Source organism: Lactuca saligna, chromosome 2 (genome assembly GCF_052625555.1).
Source record: "Lactuca saligna cultivar CGN05327 chromosome 2, ASM5262555v1, whole genome shotgun sequence".
In the NCBI taxonomy this organism is placed as follows: Eukaryota; Viridiplantae; Streptophyta; class Magnoliopsida; order Asterales; family Asteraceae; genus Lactuca; species Lactuca saligna.
Window position 1 is genome coordinate 156296062 of NC_136418.1, and position 25581 is coordinate 156321642.

Below are 25581 nucleotides of genomic sequence, written 5' to 3' on the forward strand. Positions count from 1 at the left end.
AGATTCCCCTAATAAATATTCAAGCACATTACAAAGTTGTATATGTATGAATAATATCCTTTCGTAGGTTATGTTTTGAAGAGAAGCAAGAATGAATCTCATAAAGTCATTAATATCACTAGGAGATGATGTGGGATTTGTTGTAAATGTGTAAAGCGAAAATGAATCAGGAGGGTAACCAACTGTTGCATTTGTTCTCATTTGGTCCATTTCCTTTTTTTGTACTCAATATACCATCGAACTTGTTGTTTGTGTTCACCATAACCCTTTGACCGACTATCACAGGTCAAAAGCCGGTCAAAATGGCTATGGTAAACACCAACAACAAGTTCGATGGTATATTGAATACAAAAAAAAAAAAAAAAAGTACAAACGCAAAAGTTAATTACCCTCAAGAGTCATTTTCCCTTTTTAATTCATGAACATATGTAATACATCAAACAAATATATATTGAAACATAAAAATATGATTTGAAAAGAAGCATCCTCTTCGTTATAGTCATTGATTTGATCGTCCATAGCCATCGTTACTATCCTCTTGTTTGGATTTAGTCCTCCTCCGCCATTTAGCGTAATCTCACTTCATATTCAGCTTGATACATATATTAATATGGAAATTAAAAGGGCAAATGAATCAAAGTTGCTACATGCATAATCTAGAAGGAGTAAAAGGATAAATCAGAAATATAGCTAAAATCTGTTAGAGAGACTGAGAGAGAGATTAATAAATTGGGAAGATGATTTCATTTGTTAATGGTCTAGACTTTTGATATTTCGATACGGTGTGTATATGGCTCTAAGCCCTAACCCAATTGCATTCTACAATGTGAATAAGCCCCAACACGATTTTATACTAATATTCTATCTAACTTTTAAAATTTTAATATTGTAATGCATAAATCATCCAGTGCAATATAAATATAGAAATTAGGAATCGGTGGTCATTTCTGTCAAGTTGCCAAAAAAAAGTCATTTTATATTACTAATATTCACTATATACTAAATGCACGGATGGGTAGAACCGACAGTTGCCTCAAATCCCTTAAATTTTTGAATTGACACTTTAACTCTTTTATTTTTTAAACCACTTTGTTCCCTAAACTTTTTAAAATATTATTTTAACCCCTTGCATTTTGTATTTTAGAAAGTATCATTTTTCACCCTTTTATTTTATAAACTTTTGGGATTATCCCCTATAATATTATATAATTTGATTTTTCATGGTTTGTTTGACATTAAAAAAAAACTAACTTTTTACGTTTTTATTTTAATTTATGTGTCGCTATAATTCAAGGAAGTCGACTTTTCCACGTAAATTTAGAACTTCCGTTAATTAATTTAATATTAAAAAAAAACTTGCTTTTATTATCATGTACATATCAATATAAATTCGAGTTTCACTATGTTTGGACGCAACATTTTCGAGATGTCAATTTCATCCCCTCAACTTCGAATTTTCTAAACAGCCATTTGTCATATACATTGCCGCCGCCACAACGTGAGGCGGGAGAAAACGTCGTTTAACATTGTAATGCATAAATCATCCGGTGCAATATCCATATAGATATTAGGTTGTTCAATTTGAAGCAAAATTAAATCAGAATTTTGATCTAGATTTGATTCACTTTGGTATGGTTTTCTTTTTTGTCACGAAAAATTCCAAACCGGTTAACACAAAACACGAAAATGAAAAACAACCAACACAAAACATATAAAATCAAAATAATAGATGTTGCAGTTTCAATAAATGGTCACATGTGTATACGTAATTTATGAGTTGTACAACAATCTCACCTATATTTTAATCAAAACTGAAGTTGCTCCATAACCTCAGAAAAATTAAGTCAACTATTTGTAACATCTTTCAAAAAATCAGGTTTCACACCCGAATCTTTAAAGGTATAGCCCATCTGTTTTATCTTCATATTGTAGGACTTAATGAAGGACTTAACAGTTTTTGTATGTTCCATCACCAGCCAATTTGGATGTACAAAAGCTGCAAAAAGAGAGGAATAGAACATCTATAACTATGATAAGATATTATTGTATCATAAAACTTCATATCAAAAATGGTATCTTACATGATTTCAGTTCCTTTGTTGATGTTCACATTAAAGCTTCTGCAAGCAACTGTTAATGGAATACTGACAACGTGGAAATACAGCAAGATGTTAAATGAAAGCATAAGTGCTAAAATGCATGGAGCAAATAGTGACCGATTCAAGTTTTCTATTCTTTGTTTTCCCTATTTTGTGTTGTCTGGATGAATGCTGGATTTATTTTTATTTTTTTGAATTTTTTTACTTATGTTTTCAGCCACAACTACTACATTGGAGTTTTTTATTTATCCAAATTTTCTTCATTTATGCAGCCTCAACCACCACTTACTGTTAGTTTTTGAGGCACCAATACCACTAAAAGAATCAGCATTTTTCTGCATAAACTGAAAACAGTCCACCATTATTTTATATATTGAGAAAATAAGAAGTAACTGTAAGTGGTTTACTTGGATGTTGAAGGAAATAAAAGGTGGGACCCACACCTTGAATTCTATTTATTGCCGACTTGCAACATGAGATGACGATAGCTACGTCCTCTTAAAACCCGATGCCACCGAAAAAGCAGTGAATTTTTAAAGCTCATGTGAATTCTCTCCTGAACAAGCCTGAGAGATAGATATAAGCAACATTAGCATACCGAAAATTCTTGCTTGTGTAAAAGACGTAAATGCCCTCACCATCTCACAAGACATCTCTGAATAGCCCGAGATATTGGGCGAAAGAAAGATGGATCACGCTGCACATACAGTAAACCAACCTGGGAAATTTCCAAAGTATTGACATCTTTTAACTTTCAAAAGGGTAAATACTAAATATATCAGATATTAGGGATCAAGTTGTGAAAGAAAATTGTTGGAATATGAAAAGAACCTCCATCATTGCATTAACGGAAGGATCATCAAAGATCTCAAGGCTACAATCCGCAAAATAATTAATCTGGAAATATTTAGTGTAATGAATTAAAATATATAGAGAATCTCGAATCATATAAAGCAAACAGAAACATGCATCCTTTTAGTTTTAACAAGTTGTAAATAGAGTAAATTGCAGGTAATAGCAACATACTTTACTCTTGTTACTCATATGGGTAATGTACTTTATTTGTTACATATTGCTGTTATTGTTAAACAAATGTAAGTATGTTGTTATTATGGATAACGAATTGGAAGCATGCTGCTATTATGTGTAGAAAATGTAAAATGTGATGCTATTAGGGTTACATATGTCTATTATATGTAAAAAAAAATGTAACTATGCTGCTAAAACTGGAAATATAAATGCAAGTACATTGCTATTATGGGTAAATAGAAAGTACATTGCCTATATTAGGAAAACAAGTAAAGTATGTTGCTATTTCCTGCAATTTGCCAGTGTGAAAATGAACCACAACAATTTAGATTGAAGATACTAGTTCACAGGCTACCTTATATGGTTTCTTAGAACCATAGTTTTTTGGTAAATTTCTTGATATATTTGTGTATTCTTCACAACCAGAATAACTAAAACAAGAAAAAGACAAACATACCCCAAACTCGGCACTGACTAAACATTGGATAAAATCCATTAGTTGAAGCTTTGCCCATTCAGAACGCAGGCAAGGATCATCCTTACATGGTGGGTGCTTCCAAGGGGCACCAAATCGTAATTTATCTTTTACAATTTTGCCCTTTTGAGCATCAAGAGCAAACTTTTGCAAGATTGATAGTGCTCTATCCATTGCAGGATTGACAACAGTAACCTGTAAATGGGGACAAGAATTGACACAATTTCCTAAAAAAATCAGATAAACAAGAAACTGATATGGATCATTTTGTATCTATGAATTTCTGAAGCATAAAACTTACTTGCAAATATGCTATATACGCATCTATAATGTCCTCGAATGTATTTTCTTTATCATCCATGAGCCTGCATGTCAATTGCCATGAGTATCACATAACAAAATAAGAAAATTCAAATACTGTATATATTACTTACGATTGGTAGTAATTGCTCTGTTTTAGAGCATATATCTCAAACAGATGACATGGATTTGGCCCAAGCACCTCAACAATTAAATCCCACTAGATATTAAACAAACAAAATGTGTAAGTTCAGATTTTAAATGCATCCATAACCAAAGTTTTATATATTTATAGCATAGAAATTTGTCAAAAAAAAATATCAATATGAACTCACCTCTGATTGGCTAAAGTAATCTGGAACCATATGTACTTTGGCTTGTTGTGGAGTCCATCCAAATGTCTTTTATATTGAATGAAAAGCGAAAAAGTAACAATCTTTTAAGTTTTATAATATGCTTCAAGATTTCATAATTAGAAAAAAGAAACATGATATCAAACAGGGATTAGGTTACCTCACGGGAAATGAAAATGTCAGGAAACCCAAAATCCATATAAGCTCCATACGAATAATAGCTGCAAATTTATTGTGAATTTGAACTTTTGGGGAAAAAGATAGGTGTCCAAATAAGGATGTTCAACATTGTGTATGATTTAAGTTATTTTAGCCAAAAAGAATAAATGGATGTAATATTACCTATCAGATGTTATGAGAATGATAGGCAAACACATCTCATTTGCACCTAAAGCTATTATTCTCCATATCAAACTGTCATGATACATGGATCCAGAGACTGATGAATCATCCACCAAAGCAGCAATTTTCAAGACTTCGATGTTGTTTATTACCAACTTTGGCTGCTCCACAAGTCACAACAAAATGGCAAAAAAAACAGGGAAATTACACATTGTGGCATGATTATTTTTTGTGGATCAAAAACTGAATGATTGTTTACATGTACCTGAAAGTAGTCAGATTGAGCAGCTCCAGACAACAACTCAAGCAACAAATAGGGCCAATCAGTAGCTGAATTAGCCAAAGTTCTTGAAAACCCACCAGTTCTATTCAAATGCTTAACAGCGTTAGCCCTAAACCCTTGTTGAACCCTGATCACTTCCTTAGCGAGTTTCAGAGCAACTATCCCTTCCCTATAATAAGAAGTCTCTTGGAGACTCACGTTTAAACCCTTCTCTTTTAACCCCAACATCTCATCGATCTCTGTGGCATTTAGTCGAGCAGTTAGCGTGCATACAGCCTTGTCCCACAATGATAATGTTGAAACTTTATTGGACAAAGCCTTCTTGGAGGTGGTTGTTTTGTTCTTAGTTTGAATAATTTTTTTGAGAGATGTATCCAGGTTATGCCATTTTCCAAGAGTTTTGCAAATCTGGTGGGAGCTTATGGTACCGAGTTGAACACCCTTTTCAGCCATGGACTCCAGACACTGCTCTAGTTGGGTCCGGAGGGTGGGGAGAGATGGTGGTTTGCAATTCGACCAAGATGCCCATGGAAACGAATGACCATGGTGTGGGTGGTTCTCTTCAATTGATTGTGCGAAGTCAATGTAACCAGTGGCATGAGGCCCCTTGTTCCAGTTCTCGAGATGCCCTGTATTGTAATTAAACAAAATTCATGGATAACCACAATGAGCAATTGAACATGTCAATTGTCAAATCAAAATTCATACGGATTATTACGTTCAAGGATGAGGGTGGTCTTGCCGACACCACGGGGACCGTGGAGAATGAGTGGTTGATGGACGCGGTGGCGGTGAGCGTGATTGTTGAGAACGGTTTCCATGATTGGTCTTGGTATGATCCGCCATGCTTTGTTCACCATTTGAGCATCTAACTGGGTGTAGATTCTTCAGCCATCCCTTAGTTGGTGTACTAAATGGTGGCCAAGAGTTTACTATTTTTAGTTTGATTTTAAGTAACTCGAAGATAACCAAAACTGATGAATATTCCCTTGATTTATAATTGTTTTTGTGGTAAAAATGTAAATATATAAGAAAAAATTGCAAATTTGATCCTGTGGTACGTCAAAATTAACACGTTTGGTCTAAAATGGGTTTGGTTTGCAAGAATGGTCTAATAGTTTCATTTTATTACAAGTTTAATCCAATGGCTTAACAACCGTTACCAAGCTCCCGTTATTTTACCCATGCCCCTCTCACTTAAGGGCATTTTAGTTCATTCATCTAACCCCTTTATTAGTTTATTATTATTTAGTCCATAAAGAAACTTCAACGTCTTTATTCTGGTCTCCAGCAACAAGCCCTAACGATCACTCCCTCTGTGATTTCATCTTCTCCATCAATCGCCCCCCTCTGTGATTTCATCTTCTCCGTCGACAATGGTGATGTGCTTCTGCAGAAAGTGGGCGATAGTTCGGACATTGTGGACAGATAACAACCTAGGGCGCCGATTTTGGGAGATCTCCTGACCCGGTAAGTATGTTACAGTTTGTTTTTGACGACTGCTCCCTAATAATCTAATGTTTCTTTCTTCTTTTTTTTCAAGAATTCGTCATGTGGATTTATTGGGTGGTATGATGAACCCATGTGTGCTCGTTCCAAAGTTATAATACCAGGACTGCTTAGGACAATCAATAAGCTACGAAAAACAGTGGATGATATAAAAGATCAAGCAAGTAAGCATGAAAAAGAAGTGGTGAAGATCAAAGAACAAGCAACTATGTTGAAGTATTACCTAGTCTATAGCTGGATTTTTTTTTTTTTTTTTGTGTGTTGGTGTTGTTGTAAGTTCACAAATGTTATGGTTATCTTTTGTAATAGGTTAGGGGTATATGTGTCCGGTTTAGCTAGTTTTTTTTGCAAATGTAGAACATTGTTGTAATGCAAATTAATGGTAATGAAAATTTGGTATCTATTGACCAATTATGGATTTGTTACAGTTGTTCGTACATAACCTGCTAAAGATACTATAGCATGCATTCATATGTAGTTAGTAGAAAAGCATACTAAACATATAATACCTATTACCATCTTCAAAATACATGTCATAAGTTAATTGAAAACAAAGTTATTGCAATAAAAGACATCTTACATCTAGGAATCAAAACAAAGTTGTTCAACATAGTGAAACCAAAAGATAAAATCAACATAGTCCATCAAGTCCCTCCCTGACCTTTGTATATCCTGGAGTTGTGATCTTTGTTTCCACACTTACTACATGTCACATTAACAAATTTTCTTGTTAGTTTCCCACTACCATGTGAGCCATGACCATGAATCTCACTGGGACCAGCATCTGAACTTTGACTCTGACTCTGACTCTTGCTTTGACTTCTCTCCGCCATGAACTGCCTTCTCTTCCTTTTAGGTCTCCCAGGTTGATTACGGAGTGGGGGAGGTGTGATCTGCATTGGATACTCACTTCTAGGCTATAGTGCCCGACCTTTAATTGGTTCCACCTTGTACCCATATGCAGTTTTCCAAGTTTGTAGCGAGTGCACCTTGTGGACATAAGTATGGAGCTCTTTTACACACTCACCATGATCTGCTTTTTTATACAACACAAAAATCACATGTCTACAAGGGATACCTGGATGAGGATTCTGATCAGGACAGGAAAAGAGGAACAGTTTTGAAGAAGTAACGGGAACAGTTACAGGGATGAATGGACTAAAATACCCTTAAGTGAAAGGCCCATGGGTAAAGTAATGGGAGCTTGGTAACGGTTGTTAAGCCATTGGACTAAACTTTCAACAAAATGAAACTATTGGACCATCCTTGCAAGCCAAACCCCATTTTGGACCAAACGCGCTAGTTTTGACATACTACAGGGACCAAATTTGCAATTTTGTCAATATATAAACATATCTTAACTATAGTCTATAGACACGGGTCCAGTAGGCAGTAAAGAAGTTGCAAAATGAGTTATTAAGTTAATGAAGTTCTAGTAATGATTAATAAACTAATGAAGTTAGAGAAATTTCATTAATGAAGTTCCAAACATCATAAACAAACAGAAGTCAAATAAAAAAAGCTATCAAAGTCAAAACTAAAGAACCATGAGTCATATAATTACTATCAAATTCGAAATAAAGAACTCAACTAATCTAATCAAGTAATCACTAATCACTTAATTAGTAGCATTGTAGCAATCGAGGATAATTGCAGAAGTAGAGAACCAGAAGTCAAAAACCATTAAGGGAAAAAGATGTTGCTTACCAGGTCGGAGGTCAAGAACAAGAAATCTCTCGCTTAATTTGGCGGTGGAAATTTGTCAATCAGAGCAAAACAGGAGGGAAGTCGCAAGAAAAAATAAACGTTGGAACGGTGTCTGGCTGTGTGCTTAGGTTAGGATGTTACATCACATAAAAATATAATAATAATAATAATAATAATAATAATAATAATAATAAATAAATAAATAAATAAATAAACTCATAGCATAGTCAAGGGCTGACCCAGAAGAAAGGACCAATGGATTCTTTTTATAAACCCACAAATCCACGATCAACATTCAACTTTTTTTTAAAAGGCAACCAAAATAACGGTGAAATTACAGTAAATATCAGCACAATTTTTTTTAACCGCTATATTTACTTGTTTGCAAACCGGTAACCATCGATATCGCGACGTTATTAAATGTACACATAATCACATAGAGTGATAAAATGGATGATGTATAGTTTGACAAGTATCACATATAATCATTTATTTCACAAAAAATATGTTTGAATTACATTTTATAATTTAATTGAAAACCTATTATTTTGTGAAATTGATATATAGTGCAAAAATAATGATTATTTAGGAAAATGTGCTATGAGAGGTTATAGCAATTTCAACTAATAAAAATATTTCATAATTAAATTAGCGTGTCTATATGGTATAATATGGACTCTTTTTAGTCAACCCCTTTTTATAGACGTCATCATTAGATATCAAATGATTTTTATAAAACTGATTTAATTACCCTTCGGATATTGCATATTGTAAACCGATCTTAATTTATTTGTTTGTTCAATCGGATTGACCAAATTGGATATTATATTTAATTGGTTTTATCCATTGAATATTTATTATTGGTTATATATATATATATATATATATATATATATATATATATATATATATATATATATTTATATATATGATGAGGTTCAACAGAGAACCATGAACTAATCCTTTTTTCAACATTTAGAACTTATTTTTTATCAAAAAAAAAAAAAAAAAAAAAAAAAAAAAAAAAAAAAAAAAAAAAAAAACTAAAAATATTGAAATTCATAACTTTTTATCCTTTTCCGATGATATCAAATTTGGAAAAAAAAGAAAATTTTGTCAAATTCACAATGTGAATCTAAATTCACATGGTGAATCCGAAAAATATATTTAACATTCAAGATGTTATTTTATGAATTTAGATATTTTTTGTTTTTTTTTTCTCAGTTAATAATAAGCTTTAGAACATGGGAAAAAATTGGTTTATTAAAAGAACCAATAATTATGGTTCTCTATTGAGCTTTTCTTTCTTTCTCTCTCTCTCTCTCTCTCTCTCTCTCTCTCTCTCTATATATATATATATATATATATATATATATATATATATATATATATATATATATATATATATATGGTTAGGATCAAATATCAATCAAAAGTATTGTATGAATGTATGACCAAATTTTCACCATTAGATTAAAAGAATGGATGGTTATAATCAACAATGGCATAATGATAATTAAATGGAAAAAAATTAATTACATTTTTTTATTGAATTCCCAAGAAGGGTGATTAGGACATTTTAGTTTAAAGCAAATCAGGTAAGGGTGGATTTTAAGGATCTTTTTTGACCATTATTTTGTCATGAATTCGTTTTACTTTTTACCTGATTTTTAATCAATTTCAACTGCAAAAAGCGTTTTTGAAGAATGTGGTGTTATATCCTAAACTTTAAATTGATTTTTTTTAAGGGAATAAAGATTAATAATTGGTTTGAATTAACAAATAATCAAATATTCTTGCAGAATTACAATAATAATACATTTCTAGTATAGAGAGCATTTTTGAAGAATATAGATTATTTGTGGTCTAATAAAAAAAAACAACATTCTTGAAATAAATAAACATTCTATAAGAATAAATAAAACAAGGATTATAAGTGTATAAATGAAATTCTTGAAGAATAAGACATAAATTATAAATTCATAACTTACATTTTTGAAGAATTATTTAATATTCTTGAAATAATAAAAGACATGCTCTAGGAATAATATATGAAAAAAAATACAAATACATTAAACATTTTTGTTCTGTACATGCTTGATCTAGAAGTCCACCTTTATACATTTTATTCTTCAAGAATGTTGTTGTATTCTTAAAGAATATGTGAATGGGAAGATTTCAATATTGGTTGTACTGCTTTGCTTCATTGGGCATTAATGGGTGTGATCAGCTTCTTGTACCTCTTGCTCTCATAATCTTCAAATACATCCTAAGTTTTTAACCAACAAAACCCAAATAAAACATTAAAAGATATTTAAAAAAATGAAGCTCATGGTTTTCAAATGTATACATAGATTTACAAAACTGAAGTAAGACTGTGAATCTGTGATACAATTTTCAAATATATGCACTTGCAAAATAAATATATGCACATATGCATTTTGTACATGTACACATGCATTTATGTAAAAAAAACACTTCATGGTTAGTTGGAGATAAATATGAACATATGAATTTACGAAAACGAAAAAAAAACAATTCACAGTTAAATGGAGATAAATGTAATTTGTTGGTTCATAATATATAACATATGCTCTATTTAATAAAACCAGTTCTAAATATTATTAAAGTATAATTGAAACCATAAGGTAAATCCAATTCTAAATATTATTAAAGTATAACTAAAATCATAAAGTAAATTCTAAAAGCACTAACTATCTAATACAAAATTACATTTAACAATTGTTCTCCAAACTTGCTGCACATATTTACTCTTTTATCAAAATTCTTTTTCCTCACCTGATACTTTCTATGGAAAATAAAATGTCGCTGAACCAAATACTTAAGAATTGATATGTAGTGGAAAGATATATATATATATATATATATATATATATATATATATATATATATATATATATATATATATACACATATATATATATCAAGTTTCCGAAATCGAATGATAGCAACTTTACATGAACTAAGAAAAATATTAATAACCACCGTCTTACAACAACACAAATGTATTGGATCTTGAGATTTATTGTAACAATCCCATGGTTAGGATAAAAATATAAAGTAATTATCTTACAAAAAACACCAAAAACTTTATTGTAAAAAATCATGATTAATTCATATTATCATGTGCTTTACAGTTACGATTTACATTAAATAACATATATTTATATTTATATATGTACTCAGGTTGTTGCGAAACCACTCCTCCAGAAGCCACAATAATCAGTCCAGTTCCAAGAGATATGGGTATCAGTTTACATATATTATAAACTAAGGAGAGTTTGACATCCGATTCCAAAAACAAGTCAACATATATTGTATTCATGTTTTCTATATTCAATTTGAAGGTAACAATTAATGTTGTTGAAAAAAAATTGGGACGACAAGCGATAGATTGGGTACAAGCCCAATCATAGAAGCATCTTAATATAAGTAATAAAGGTAAAATGATTAAAGTAACTTCATGTTGGATAATATTTTATTGTGTGTGCAAATTAGACCCAATACGATCGACAAAAATATAAAAAGAGACAACATAAATTACTCAAAAGTTAATGTAAAGAAAAAAAAAGAACTTACTAATTGTGGTGGTGACAAAAAAATGCAGAATTATAAGAGCAAATCATCGAACAATTGGCAGACGTTAACCAAACGAAAAAAAAAAAGAGAGAGAGAGAGAGAGAGAGAGAGAGAGAGAGAGAGAGAGAGAGAGAGAGAGAGAGAGAGAGAGAGAGAGAGAGAGAGAGAACTGTGACTTTTGCCCTCTAAAAATTAAATTCCAATCATCATTGTTCCAGAGAAAAAAAAACAAAAAAAGACCAATGCATTGCAATTCCTTCGATGACCTTCAAATCTATACATGAGGTTTGAAGTTATAAAGATGGTGGCATGAAGAAGAAGAAGGTTGTGGTGGTGTTGGTTAAAAAACAAAATCATAATGACAGGTTTGACGAATTTATGATGTTGGACTCTTAGGGTTTAAGCCGATGTTAGGTATGGTTGTGAACTTGTGATGATGTTGAACGAAACACAAATGACATGGTGGTGAGACCTTCTTGTGATTTGAATTGCCAAGATAAAAGGATTTTAATTTGATGACAACTATTCAACTTTCCTAAATTATATGTTTTTAAATTTGGTTATCTAATTAATTCCTCAATGGATGTTACTATAATACCCCTACGAAATGATTGGTTGAAAATAAGTCTTACATTCACACAATATATAAGGTTTATAATTGAACCTAACTCTCTCTTTCTCTCTCTCTCTCTCTCTCTCTCTATATATATATATATATATATATATATATATATATATATATATATATATATATATATATATATATATATATATATATATATATATATATATATATATATATATGAGGGTTCAATTGTGAAAAAATATTGAGAATGAGGAATCATTCTCAATCATATATTTAATTTGCTGCAAAACACTTAAACGTACCGATGGAAATGAGTAACGGATACATATGTGTTTTTCAAATAAACATATTTTTTTAAACTATGTTAATCATTACCTTAATATACACAAAAAACATACTTTTTTTTGTTTTTTTTATTTTTAAAAAAACTATTTTTTTCGAAAAATTATTTTGAATATATCAAAATTCATAATTTTTTATTATCTATAAATAGACATCAATATTGATATAGTTTTAAAATAAAATAAAATAAATTATTTTTGTAGAGTTTTAACTCTCGTTATTCATAAGTAAATAAAAATGCATCAAATTTTTATTATAATACATTTGTTATTCACATATGAATAAAAAGTATATTTAACTTACAATTTAAGTATCGTTCATATATAAATATAATACGTAATAAAGTTTTTTTACCTAAAATGTTTTTTTTACATTATATTTCTTCACATGTTATATTTATATATGAATAAAACATGTATTAGTTGTCGTCATATGTTATATTAATATATGAATAAAACATTTATCAGATTTTTGTTATAATTAATTTCTTATTCGTATATAAACTAGGGAAGAATCTCGCTTTGCGGGAAACATTGTATTGAGTTATGTCATCCAAAGCAGTGGGAAACTGATATAATTTGATAGATTGTAACGAACTACAGTTCTTGATTACATTTACCTCAGCGTTCCGATTTGCATCAGCTTCTACAGATGCATTTATTTCAATTCCAACACCCTAAAAGAGATACAAACAAAAAAAAAAAGGAATATAAGGTTGTGAAATGGGTCACAAGGTAAAATATTAAATTAAAGATTTTATCGGACAAAAAAGTAACTAAACGATATGGTTAGTAAAGCACATCCACATCTAAGCATTGAAGATGTCTTTGGTTCATGTACCATGTCATCTAACCGTATTATGACAATATTCAACAATGTTGACAATATATCACATTAGCCTTTCGACTATATCAGATGTCTTTTTTCTAGAGATATACAACATTAGCATAATAGGATAAATAACAGATAGCAACAATTTAAACGGATTAAAAAATTAGATAATTATACATTCATGTGTCCATCCGTACCCGTTGCACCTGCAACAATCCCCAAGCCACCAAAAAATCCCCTTCGCGAATAGTTCTTTGTTCTCATTGGACCACAATCAATTTTTTTTGTCCATCTACGGTCTCTTCATCTCTCTTCACCTGTAAGCCATTAAGAAATATATTGGCGTATTCTTCACCGACTGTGTGAGCCAAATAGAATTAGATTCGTGTCAAGGCTTATCCTTTCAAAACTCATTTGGCTATCTTCCACTCCTCAACCGACATGTCTTCCCTATATTTGGAGGACATCGATTTCTATCTTTTGCACACACAGTTAGTCAAATTCATGTCGTATTTTTTTCCTTCTCTGCTTCACTGGCGTCGTAGGCGAATGGATTCTTCACACCGAAAAAGCTATCCACTCCTCATCTTTTGTTTTGATTTAACTTCCGTCATCTACTTCCTTTTGCTCCCTCCTGAAGCCTTCGCTCCATTCTTTCGAATGGCCCCCATATATGCGCACTTAGATGGAAGAAGAAGAAGAAGAAAAAGAAGAAGATAATAAAAATATATCAAAAGCTAGGCCAACTTTGAAAATAAACATCGAAGACATGTGGACCCGACCAGAAACCGGGGCAACACATGACAAACATAGGAATTATAACTTATTACTATATGGAATGTAGGGGTAAAATTGTCAAAGTACATTCCAGGGACGAAAACTGTGAAACTCCCTGAACAACTGGGAAGAACACAAACCAGAAAAAAAATTACCAATTTGCCATAAAGTTTTGATATTGCTCTTGCTTCCTCCTTTAGTCACCTAAGGTTTAGATATATAAAATTCAAATGAAATCAAAGAATAAGATTAAATCATTTAGAAATCTTATATCAGACATGAAGAAAATTTAAATTCCAAAAGAGTTTCAAAAATATGATACAATCCAAGATTGACAAACAATGATAAAAAGATCCATTTTACCAAATAAATCAACAAAATAAATCACTTTTTCATAAATAGACCATTATCATTTAATAAATACCATTGACATATTATAACATTTATCCTTAGACTCTATCCATATTTCCTTTTCAATAAAATCAAATTCCTATAGCGAAATACATTTTCATATATCTATAACCGCAAACTAGATGCTACATAGTAGCTATGGTAATTGTTTTGGTTTGGTCATACCAGCCAACAACATCATTAATGTCAACCTACACATAAATTTTATAAAGTAAAATTCAGAAATTTTGCTTTTATCAATTGAAAAATGTAAGATAATAACTTCATGATGACTTACAGTGAAGGAAGGCTCAACCGTTGTCATGCCGGAAAAGGCTCAATTCATGACGATTTATCATTAGATTTTATGAATGTAGAAAATACCTGATGCAGAACTTTATAAACTCGAACTCAACTCTTGATATAAGTTTCAGGGGGAGTATCTAGCATTAAATATTGACAGATAATGTGAAATTGTGAATAAAGTCAAATGTAAACAACTAAAAAGTTATATGAAACATCATAAGTAAGAAGGTTGTGTAGTCGATGTTGAAAAAGTTATCTTATCGGTTCTTTGAAGAATTTCACCGACCACTTGATGTGCATCTTCAAATATGTAAGATTTGAACATCAAAAACAAAGTAATAAGCCTCAAATTAGTTCTTTCACAAATCAGGTTTATCCCAATGTTAGAAGAGGAAATGTCATGATTGATTAAATAGGAAACACCTACCAAGGACATTCACATGGAGCTAATGAATAACAGAAGAAAGCAACGCTGGTTACCGAATGTAACGTCTGCAGATCCGGGCTAGTCAATTCAGAAATAACAGGGGTCGAAAACGACTTTTCGGCAAAAATTATTTAGAATAAATAATATTAACCAAGTTGTAGTATATGATACAAGGGTTCCGTACATATAAAGAACGCTGAAATCCGAGTTATGACGAAGAAGTTATGGCTCGTCGAAGTTTCGTGAAAGAACCGACACGACACCGGGAAGCGTAAATAGTAAATTTATGGTAGAGCGATTTTTAGCCTTATCAATCTAAACGAAATTCGTAGAATACGTTAAACCAAGTGCGTCCATAAAAAGAACGCCAAAATCTGACTTCGTATGAGGAAGTTATGATTTTTCTAAGTTTCGGATCGGCAGTACACAACCTGGAGTTTCAAATATTAGATCGAGCGGTATTTAACCGATGGAGCCTAAACAAGAATCGAATATCTCGTTAATAGTAGCATAACGGTAAAAAGACAGACGAAAACGGACGTCGGATGAAGAAGTTATGGATTTTTAACGGATGAATCCTGTCCCAGCCTGTTAAAAATATAAAATTTAAAATAAATCAAAATTAGCCAACGGAATCTAAACAAAAGTTGTAGAGTACATTCCCGCCTACGCGTGGATATAAATAACATCGAAATCAGAGCTCGTATGTAAAAGTTATGATTTTTAGAAGTCGAAAAGGGAAATTGCGAAATCTGATGCGAGTTTGACGACGTGGCAGCATCTGGACCGTCCGATGATGATCAAGGCTCGTTTTGGATGAGCGACACATCACCCTTCGCCTACGCCCAGCGTCCTCAGCTCAATACGCCCAACGCTCTGACCCTTTGCACAGTTCTGAGACGTCCACGATGACTCACCCCCTTCGCGACACGTGATGTACGACCGAGGCTACGCCCCGTGTCCGTGGACCTGTACGCCCAACGTACGTCCGAGGACCAGCCTATAAAAGGGTTGTGAGGGCTGCCGACTTTCTTGCACCATTTACTCTTCTCTTTCTAAATACTTTCTCTCTCTAGGGTTTCTACCCCCCCCCCCCCCCCTAAAGCCTATGTGAACCCCCTAGCACCCGAAGGAAGCCCCGAGCTTCTAGAGTCCCAAGAAAAAGGGTCTTTCGGTTCAGAAACGTTGCTCCAAGCGAAGTCCAGTTTTCTATAAAACTCATTGTAAGTGAGTTATGCCTGCGCTATTTTTAATATAGCTTTTATTTAATTATAGTGACGTTATTAGAAACTTATAATAAGTACTTGGAATTTTATTATGGGTTATATAAGTATTGTTTAGCACTTATATAATAGTAATAATAGTCAGACTATTAATTAGTCTCGGTGAATATTAGATTAAACTCTAGTAGTAATGATACTAGGTTTTGTCCAAGGAAAATTGTGTTGAGAGAAACGAAGTGTTGTTGGAGTGCCGAGTCACTACCTTCTCAGGTGAGTGCATAGTCCATTTCATGAACATGATTTTAATACAAATATTGATTGAAGTATTAATTATATGTTTATGCGCGAGTTAATTGATGTTGCTTGAAATACGTGTTAAAGAGCATACCCGATTATATATGATGATTTAGGATAAAGAGTAAACCTAAATTAATTGTGAGTAATATTGGGTAGTATTTTCTTATGGGTACGAGTGAGTTATACTCATAGAATAGAGCTTTAGTGTATGTCATTGATCCGGGAGCATGGATTAGATATAGTCATTGTCCCTAGTCCGAGAGTATGGATTGGACATAGTCAACTGTCATTAATCCGGAAGTATGGATTAAGACATAGTCAGTTGTCCTTAGTCCGGGAGTATGGATTAAGACATAGTCAGTCGTCCTTAGTCCGGGACTATGGATATGACATAGTTATTCGTCGTTAATCGGGGAGAATGGAGTTACACATAGACACTTGTCCCTAATCCGAGAGTATGGAATGGTCACAATTATTGATCCGAGAGCATGGATTAAATCCGAGAGTATGGATTAAGTAGGAGGTAACACTTAACGTCTAAGAGTATGGATAGTGTCGTTGAGAGGATCAACGGGGTGGGGTATGAGTTGCTTATATATATATATATATATATATATATATATATATATATATATATATATATATATATATATATATATATATATATATATGGTGAAATTGTATATTCTGTGAGTTCTAAATTATATATATGATATAACATTGTGGTATTGAAATCACTATGTACTCACTAGGTTTTCCAACCTGACTCACTCAATTTATTTATATCACAGGTGTTGATATGAAGTCGCATTACACTGAGAGATTAAGGAGATATAAATCACTAGTGATAATGAATGTAAGTTCTGTTTATGCTGATGTTTCTATATTGACGATGACATCCCAAAAGTTTTAAAATGAATAAAAATACTTTTATTTCGAAATGCCTTGATAACCTATTTATCATGTTTTACTCGGAACAAATTCCGCAACATTTTTATTAAAAGAGGTACTCTGATTTTTATAAAGCATAAACAAAATCGGTCTTTTCTGGCCGTGAAAATGGGGATGTAACACTTGGTATAAGAGCATTAGTTTAAGTGAACTAGAAATAAGGATTTATTTCTAGACTTAAACTTAGAATGTTAAGCGATGATCGTGAGGAGTGTGTCCAATATATTTTAGGTAGTACACCTGAATAGACACAAGCACTAGCTTAATTAGGGAAGATGCCTAAAATGCTTTTATGAGCTAAATGATTTGTGATGTTTTATGCTATTGTTTGATTGGATCAATGGTCTGTTGCCGACCGGACTGGAAATTTTATGTGTTCATATTTCTAAACATTTAATTACTATATTAGAACTAGCATGAAACTTTTTGGAATAATAAGGAGGATTACACGTCTAAATCTTCTCTATCTATATTCTCGTCTCGATGCAATGAATGCATGCTTCCATGAAAATAATGTCATGGTGGAGACTTGTAGTGAATTGAGTAAATGGAGGAAATGAGAAGACTTACGATAGTGAATGATACCTATTGGAAGATATCGTAAGAGTGATATCTTACCCTTAGAATGCGTCTAATAAATAATACGTCTCGTACGAGAGAAGTACACATTGAATTAGCAGAAATAAAGTTTTTCGGTATAATCCATGAAGTTATCCCATCATCAAACATTTCCACCACCAACCGACTTGAAGCGAAATTGATGATTGAAGATACATATGGAAGAAGTCCTAGTAGAGTCTAAGGAAAATTATATGATTGTTTAGACACATTTGAATGTGTTAAAATTGATTTTTGTGATAATGACTTGGTGAACTGCGAGACAATACTTGGGACGAGTATGAGTATGTGTGAATGGTAGTAGAGGCCTATACTACCGGAAGCACAGGACTCACACTTGGATCAGGGAAAATCACAAGGTTACCAAGAAGCTAGTAATTGATTCCGTTTTATTCAAGTATGTTTCTACCATCGTTTCGGTAATGACTAAGAAGATGATTGTTATTCCAAACCTAGTGATCATATCGAATTGAGTACGACTACGATGAGTACGTTACGTGGTTCAGAGAACCAAGTTTGATGTAGCATTTGACTTAAGCCGGAAGATTGAAATAAAAGAATTAATCAAAGCGATCGGTAGAGGTATCACGATGATTGCATGTAGCTAGAAATGCTACCTTTTAAGATGAGATTAGAAAATGAAGGAAAGTATAGTCTGTTCTGGAAGACTCTAAGGTGATGTTAGTTTTTTTGAAGCAAAAATGTCTGAAGTCTGCGGACCACCTCTACAACCCTTTATAACAGAAGAGGTGGAACAAACGGCTGCATCATTTAAAAAAAAAACTATGTTTATTTTTTAACGTTTGCAGACTGCTACAGTAAGTTAAAGTAAGATATGAAGAGGTCTGAAGCAGGTGGTTTAGTGTTGCGCCACGCAGAACACGCGCAACAGTTTTTAAGTCAGAAGTCTTCTGAAAAACAAACAACTGCGAAGGGTCAAGTGTTGCGTATGTGCTGCGCAGCGAAACAATAAGAGGCCAGAAAGAGGTTTTTTAGAAAAAACAAACAGCACCTAAGAGACATGAGTCTAAGCATTACAACATACGATGATAGGTCACTAGAATATGGCGCATCGTTCCATAGTAGTAATAAAATAACTTATTTAAGTTCGTATCCAATGACGATCGAGATTGTGACTTGAAGGTCATAATTTGGAGTCTAACATGAGATAGGGAGCAAGTGTCAGTTCGAGCACCATCTGCAATCAGGAAGTCCAAGAGTTAGATGATCATTCGAAGAAACAAGGAAGTTACGATTATTACCTAGGATGAAGAGATAACATATGGAATCATTGTACTTCCCTGTTTCGTTGATGATTCCGGGATGTAATCATCCTAGGGGGGGGGGGTAATTGTAACGCCTGCAGATCTGAGCTTGTCAATTTAGAGATAATAGGGGTCGAAAACAACTTTTCGACAAAAGATTATTTAGAATAAATAATCTTAACCAAGTTGTAGTATATGTTACAAGGGTTCTGTACACATAAAGAACGTTGAAATCCGAGTTATAACGAAGAAGTTATGGCCCGTCGAAGTTTAGTGACGGAACCGGCACGACACCGGGAAGCGTAAATAGTGAATTTATGGTAGAGCGATTTTTAGCCTTAGCAATCTAAACGAAAGTTGTAGAATACATTAAACCAAGTGCGGTCATAAAAAGAACGCCCAAATCTGACTTCGTATGAGGAAGTTATGATTTTTCTAAGTTTCCGATCGGCAGTACACAGCCTGGAGTTCGAATATTCGACCGCCTAAACGAGAATCGAAGATCTCGTTAATAGTAGCAAAACGGTAAAAAGACAGATGAAAACGGACGCCAGATGAAGAAGTTATGGGTTTTTATCGGACCAATCCTGTCCCAAATGTTAAAAATATAAAATTTAAAATAAATCAAAATTAGCCAATGGAGTCTGAACAAAAGTTGTAGATTACGTTCCTGCCTACGCGTGGATATAAAGAATGTCGAAATCAGATCTCGTATGCAAAAGTTATGATTTTTAGAAGTCGCAAAGGGAAATTGTGAAATCTAATGCAAGTTTGACGACGTGGCAACATCTGTATCGTCTGATGATGATCAAGGCTCGCTTCGGATGAGTGACACGTTGCCCTTCACTTACGCCCATCGTCCGCAACTCGGTACGGTCATCATTCCGTCCTTTTGCGCGGTCCCGAGATGTCCACGATGACCCACCCCCTTTGCGATACGTGATGTACGACCGAGGCTACGCCCCGCGTCCGAGGACCTGTACGCCCAGAGTACGTCCGAGGACTAGCCTATAAAAGGGCTGCGAGGGCTGCCAACTTTCTTGCACCATTTCCTCTTCTCTCTCTAAATACTTTCTATCTCTAGGGTTTCTAACCCCCTAAAGCCTAGGTGAACCCTGTAGCACCCGAAGGAAGCCCCGAGGCTTCCAGAGTCCCGAGAAAAATGGTCTTTCAATTCAGAAATGCTGCTCCAAGCGAAGTCCTGTTTTCTATAAAACTCGATGTAAGTAAGCTATGACTACACTATTTTTAATATAGTTTTTATTTAATTATAGTAGCGTTATTGGAAACATATGTTAAGTACTTGGGCTATTATTATGGGTTATATAAGTATTGTTTAACACTTATATAAGAGTAATAATAGCCAGACTATTAATTAGTCTTGGTGAATATTAGACTAAACTCAAGTAGTAATGATACTAGATGTTGTCCAAGGAAAATTGTGTTGAGAGTAACGAAGTGTTGTTCAAGTGCCGAGTCACCACCTTCTCAGGTGAGTGCATAGTCCCTTTCATTAACATGATTTTAATACAAGTATTGATTGAAGTATTAATTATATGTTTATGCGCGAGTTAATTGATGTTGCTTGAAATACGTGTTAAAGAGCATACCTGATTATATATGATGATTTAGGATAAAGAGTAAACCTAAATTAATTATGAGGAATATTGGGTAGTATTTTCTTATGGGTACGAATGAGTTATACTCAGAGAATAGAGCTTTAGTATATATGTCATTGATCCGGGAGCATGGATTAGACATAGTAATCTAGTCCGAGAGTATGGATTGGATATAGTCAACTGTCATTAATCCGGGAGTATGGATTAAGACGTAGTCAATTGTCCTTAGTCTGGGAGTATGAATTAAGACATAGTCAGTCATCCTCAGTCCGGGAGTATGGATAGGACATAGTTATTCCTTGTTAATCTAGGAGAATGGAGTTACACATAGACACTTGTCCCCAATCCGAGAGTATGGAATGGGCACAATTATTGATCCGAGAGCATGGATTAAATCCGAGAGTATGGGTTAAGTAGGAGGTAAAACTTAAGGTATGAGAGTATGGATAGTGTCGTTGAGAGGATCAATGGGGTGGGGTAAGGGTTGCTTATATATATATATATATATATATATATATATATATATATATATATATATATATATATATATATATATATATGGTGAAATTGTATATTTTGTGAGTTCTAAATTATATATACGATATAACATTGTGGGATTGAAATCCTTATATAATCACCAGGTTTCCAGTCTGACCCACTCAGTTTATTTATATCACAGGTGTTGATATGAAGTAACATTACACTAAGAGATTAAGGTGATATAAATCACTAGTGATAATGAATGTAAGTTCTGTTTATGCTTATGTTTCTGTATTGACGATGACATCCTAAAAGTTTTAAAATGAATAAAAATACTTTTATTTGTAAATTCCTTGATAACGTATTTATCATGTTTTACTGGGAACAAATTCCGCAACATTTTTATTAAAAGAGGTACTCTGATTTTTATAAAGTATAAACAAAATCGGTATTTTCTGACCGTGAAAATGGGGATGTCACACTGAAGCTTTTGCCGACGATACAGTGCCAAGTAGGACCATGATTTTTATCAAATTCTCCTACTCCAAATTGCAATTTCAAACTTTTGCACATGCTTAACCGAAAAAACGGTTGTGTGAAAGAGAATTTCATAGAAAGTCGAGTGAAGAGAAAGGAATCGAGAAGGAAGGAGTTCAAAAGACCGAACAAATACATTGAATTGAAATAAAAGGAAACGAAGATGATGCAAAATAGGTTTTATATAAGAAAATAGATAACGGTAGGAAGCACATGCCACAACTGATACCTTTCCTTTTTACATCTAGGAACACAATCTTATAGGAATTTCATCCTGTAATCAAGAAGAGATGACCAATGTTTTGGTACTTGTGATATGATTCAAGAAAAAACTTAGGGATTTACCAAAAACTATTAACAAATGATAAATAATGGATGAGCTTACTGATAAGAAGTTTTGTAAAAACCTGAACATGAAATATGATAATTTGTATAGGAGGCTGTTTTTCGAGGACAAAATCTAGATGAGGGAGCATTGTAACATCAAGTTCCAAGTAAACATCACTTTTGAGTTTTGGCCATTCAAGTCCTAAATAATGAAGTTTTATGGTGACCACGACGTGGCAAAGGATGCACAACGAGGTGGTTAAGCCAGATGAAATACACATTCATTTGGGTCCTTTCGACGTGACATGATGCTAGCCACAACATGACAATGACTAGGTCACAAAACCCTAATTTTTTGGCCTTAAGCCCTATTTAAAGGGATGTGATGGCTAGGATTTGCACACCCTCAACCTCTATCACCTCTCTTATGATCTAGAAGCAACCATTGCCACCATTGTTGAGTTTTCGACATTCTGTGATGATTTTTGCAGAGAAGAAGAATAAGAAGGCGTCCATTGTGTGAAAATCCAACAAGCAAGCCCCTCCTCCACTATCTAGCTCATCTTCTGGACCATTGTAAGTCTTCAAGTTCCAAAATTTATGTTTCATGCTACTAGATCTAGGTTTCTTTACCTTGTTCTTCATGTTTGGGTTAATTGGTATGGTTGGATTCCATAAATTTGGCAACTTTATGGATCCTTGAGGTCCTCTTGTGATTATATGTCTTAGATATGAAAAATGATTGAGTATTGAATCCTTTCGTGAGATTTTGACCTCATTTTCATCATTTTTGACATAGCTAGGGTTTAATACATGTATTGAACATGCATGTTTATAAAGAATCTAACTTTATGACCCATTGGGTGTAAGAAAGCCTTATGGAAAGTATGGATAGGTAGCTAGAAGGATTCATAGCTTCATGCATTAAGCTGGCCATAACAGTTCGCATGACGTGGAAGACTAGTTCCTATGATGTGGCGGTAGGTAGTCTTCGTGACTGGTTTGTCATGAGGTCACCACGGCATGGAAAATTCTTGGTCACAACGTGACGACCAACTGATGGACTATTAATCGTTGACTTTGACTATTAACCATTGACTTTTTGGCGAAGTTGAATTTTGGTGAACTTGATGGTTTTTGGGTTATGGATTGAGGATTGGCCCTATTTATTATATAGTTGACTCGTAGTGCAATTTCTTGGATTCGTGAAAGATGTTGTGCTATTTGCTATACTGTAAGGTGAGTTTTCTAATTATACTTTGTTGTTCAGTATGTATCGTTCTGTGTAGGATGTTGCTATGGTGTATTAGTATGTTGGATTGGTAGATCTGTTATGATTACATGTGCTTTGTTGGTTATTGTTTATTATTTATTTATTTTTTTGCATATGTCAACATGTTGTGGTTGGGTTGAGGTGGTCCTACTTTGTGTTATGGGCCAAGATATCCGGACAGTTCAGGTTAACTGTAGGCCTTATGAGGCGGTCCAGTTGGACTATAGGCCCAAAGGAGCGATCTAGCTACCATAGGCCTTGCTATGTGGTCTAACAGACTGTAGGTTTAGTAGAGCGGTCCAGGCATCTTTTAGGCCTTACGAGGCAGTCCAGGCAGACTGAAGGTTCATGTGTGCATGCATTGTTTGTGTATTGTTGTGTAGGGTATTTTGGGGGGAGCTGATGGGTTTTGAGCATTACAACATTCCTATGGTGCACATGCAACCCTAATTGCTTTAGATCTAGGTTTTTCACAAGTTATACATGCATAATAATTTTCCAAAGCAAAACCCAAATCTAGCATACATATTTTCAAAATCAATAACTAAACCAAAGTTAGAACAATACCTTTTCCTTGTTGATTGGTTGATCTTGACCTTCAAGAGCTTAGTGCCTCAATTGGTGCATCTCTAATGGAGCCAAAAACAACAACTAGCAATGGATGAACAAGAGAGAGAGAGAGAGAGAGAGAGAGAGAGGATGGAGGCTACTAAAATCAGGTAGGGTTCTCTTAGAAGCATAGGGGCCGATTTCAGCTAGCCAGGGGGTCCTTATATAGTTGTGCTGCTAGGGTTTTAGACTAAAACCCTAATTCTCTTCTTAGGCCTTAGCAATCTATGGAACCCTTCTAGAAGGCCCCTTGGACGAATTCTCTTATGGGCTTCCATAGAATTCGTCTACCCCTTGTATTAGGAGTCTACAGCCTAACTACAACTATTACTGATTTACATAATCAATCCCCGTTCTTTTAATCAGTCTCTTTTGATCAGCAAATTAATTCCAAATTAATTTTTAATCAATACTAATTAAAATAATATGATTTCTCAAATGGGTATATTATTCTTATAATATATTAATAAACCATTAATTAACTTTTTTTCTCCAAAACTCATCCTATCATATTGTTATGGTGAAGGCAACCCAAAAGGATCATTCTACTATCGAGTCAAGTACATCCCAACTATAGTTCTGGGATTAGACACCTAATCCAACAAGAACTCACTAAGATTTGGCTTACACTTGCGGATTTAAATGTTTCAGGTACTTCAGATGATCTGGGCAAGGCAAAGGTCGTACACATCCTCATGTTGATTATGTTTTGAGAGATGATATTGATACTATGATTTTATGGATTTGTTTTGAAACAATGATTGATTACTTTTATGGATTTTATAAAAATGTATTTTTAAATGAAATATTTTGGTTTTGGGACATTACATACACAATGATAAACACTACAAGTAAACACCTACTGACCAAGATTGGCACTTAGCAAAAGTTATGTGTGAAAAACTTAAGTTTTTTCATAGTGTGACAGAGATGTTTTCTAGCGTCAACTACCGAACAACAATATTTTTTCCCCAAAAATCTGTGAGATCCGATTTCTTCTTAAATAGTGTCCTATATTTTCTTATG

General features: G+C 33.5%; 1 protein-coding gene across 2 annotated transcripts; it reads right to left on the reverse strand.

Annotated features, from left to right (window-relative positions):
- Positions 1–1708: 1708 nt before the first annotated feature.
- On the reverse strand, positions 1709–5828 carry LOC145032285 (uncharacterized). Of its 2 annotated transcripts, none has more exons than XM_078981049.1 (14): positions 5600–5828; positions 4864–5510; positions 4599–4759; positions 4417–4477; positions 4239–4304; positions 4038–4123; positions 3905–3968; positions 3586–3798; positions 2931–2996; positions 2738–2817; positions 2543–2665; positions 2389–2434; positions 2082–2144; positions 1709–1996 (listed from the first exon to the last, which is right to left on the reverse strand). In XM_078981049.1, exons 1-11 carry the CDS (start codon positions 5739–5741, stop codon positions 2551–2553), a joined length of 1701 nt encoding a protein of 566 aa, XP_078837175.1. In that variant the 5' UTR covers positions 5742–5828; the 3' UTR covers positions 1709–1996; positions 2082–2144; positions 2389–2434; positions 2543–2550. The 2 variants fall into 2 exon arrangements, with proteins under 2 accessions (XP_078837175.1, XP_078837174.1); XM_078981048.1 differs by having other exon boundaries at positions 2389–2443.
- Positions 5829–25581: the final 19753 nt, after the last annotated feature.